This window comes from Borostomias antarcticus, assembly GCF_949987555.1.
Source record: "Borostomias antarcticus genome assembly, chromosome: 15".
Classification (NCBI taxonomy): domain Eukaryota; kingdom Metazoa; phylum Chordata; class Actinopteri; order Stomiiformes; family Stomiidae; genus Borostomias; species Borostomias antarcticus.
This window is the reverse complement of record NC_140248.1, coordinates 23418235-23419961: the sequence shown is the minus strand read 5'-3', so window position 1 is coordinate 23419961 and position 1727 is coordinate 23418235. Positions and strand designations below refer to the sequence as shown.

Here is a 1727-nt window from a genome sequence, read left to right as displayed (position 1 = left end):
CTGCTTGGAGGAGCCGCTGTTGTTGTGGTGTTGTGCAGGATGTGCCACTCATATCTTTTTGCTTTCCTGGCCAGGGCGAGGGTGGCAGCCTCCCGTCGGAGGCCGGCCGGGGCTATTCCCGCGAGGACTGGCAAGAGGGACACTGGGGTAGGCTTCAGGCATCCAGTAATTATTCGGAGGGCACTGTTTATAGCCACGTCAACTTTGCTTGTATGAGGGCTTCTGCACCAGACTGGGGCACAGTATTCCGCTGCAGAGAAGACCAGAGCTTGGGTCGATATTCGCAGAGTCTTAGCGGATGCTCCCCAGGTTATTCCCGCAAGGCGGCGGATCAGCGCAACCCTAGATGTAACTTTGGCCTTGACTTCTTCTAGATGTTGTCTGAAGGTCAGGGTCCGGTCCAGACGCACACCGAGGTACTTCGGAGCTTGCTGGACCTCCAGGCGTTTGTTGTCGACACGCACCTCCAGTTCCCTCTTTGCTTCTCTGGTACTTAGATGGTATGCTGCTGCAACTGTCTTTCCGATGCTGAGCTGTAGACGCCACCTTCGAAGGTATGCTACCAGAGTGCCCATATCTTTGTTAAGGCCATCTTCCATCGCCTTCCACGTTGGACGTCTCAGCATGATGGCAAGATTGTCTGCATAGCCGTACTTTCTGGATGTTGTGTCAGGTAGGTCATGTATGTAGATGTTGAACAGCATCGGTGAGAGAACTGACCCCTGCGGAACCCCGTTCCTCAGTCTTCTGAGTCTACTGCGCTGGCCACTGCTGGTCTGGAGGACAAAGCTGCGGTTGGAAAGTGTCTCCATGATGAACTTCACCATGTGCCGGTCTGGAATTATCCTCAACAGCTTCAGGTGGAGACCACGGTGCCACACGGTGTCGTATGCGGCAGTCAGATCCAGGTACACTACCCCAGCTTTCTCGTTGTCCTGGAAGCTGTCCTCGATGTCCTGAGCGAGTAGTGTTACCTGGTCTGCTGTTGATCTTCCACGACGGAAACCAGCTTGTTCCCGTGGGAGCTGTGAGTCAACCACTGGCTCGATGCGGCTATGGATCATCCTCTCCAAGATTTTAAATGGGACACAGAGCAGCGAGATGGGCCGGTATGATTTGGGGTCTTCCGCAGGTTTATTTGGCTTTGGCAGAGCTATGACAGAGGCACGGCGCCAAGTCTTTGGGAGCTTTAACCTAGCACGATGCATTGAGTTGAAGCACTGACAGGCCTCGGTTTTCGACGGTCGGGATGGCTGCTCGTCCGCCGTTCCTAGGTCTGCCAGCTCGACGTTTGGTTGGCGACATTAGTTTCACAAGTTGGTCTTGCACCATCTCTTGCTACTTACAGGGAAGGCCACGCGAAGGCTGTCGTCTTCTTCCTTCTCACTGGTCTCTCTCTCCTTGTCTCTCTCTCTGGTCTCTCTCTCAGGTATCTCTCAGAGTCGTATATCTCACTGGTCTCTCTCTCTTACTGGTCTCTCTCCCTGTCTCTCCCAGGTATCAGTCAGAGTCGTATCTCTCACTGGCTGCTCCAGCAGGGTTCGGACCTCAGCGAGCAGAAGAAGCGCGCGTTCTACCGCTGGTACCAGCTGGAGAAGACCACCCCCGGTAATACTGCCCCCCCCATGACCACGCCCCTCGCCCCGCCCCACGCCCCGCCCCCCCACGACCCCGCGTCCGCCTCCTCCCCCCAGGCCCCGCCCCCCAGCCCGCCCACGCTGCCCTCC

The 1727-nt window shown here is 56.5% G+C and overlaps 1 protein-coding gene across 1 annotated transcript in view; it reads left to right on the top strand.

Moving 5' to 3' along the window:
* Positions 1 to 1249: 1249 nt before the first annotated feature.
* Positions 1250 to 1727, top strand: part of LOC311318960 (homeobox-containing protein 1-like) — a gene marked incomplete at both ends in the record, with an annotated part of 6173 nt that continues 5695 nt past the window's right edge. The window contains 2 exons of the mRNA XM_084450395.1: positions 1250 to 1274; positions 1498 to 1608. Coding sequence (XP_084306521.1) covers positions 1250 to 1274; positions 1498 to 1608 — 136 coding nt within the window. The remainder of the gene's footprint in view (positions 1275 to 1497; positions 1609 to 1727) is intronic.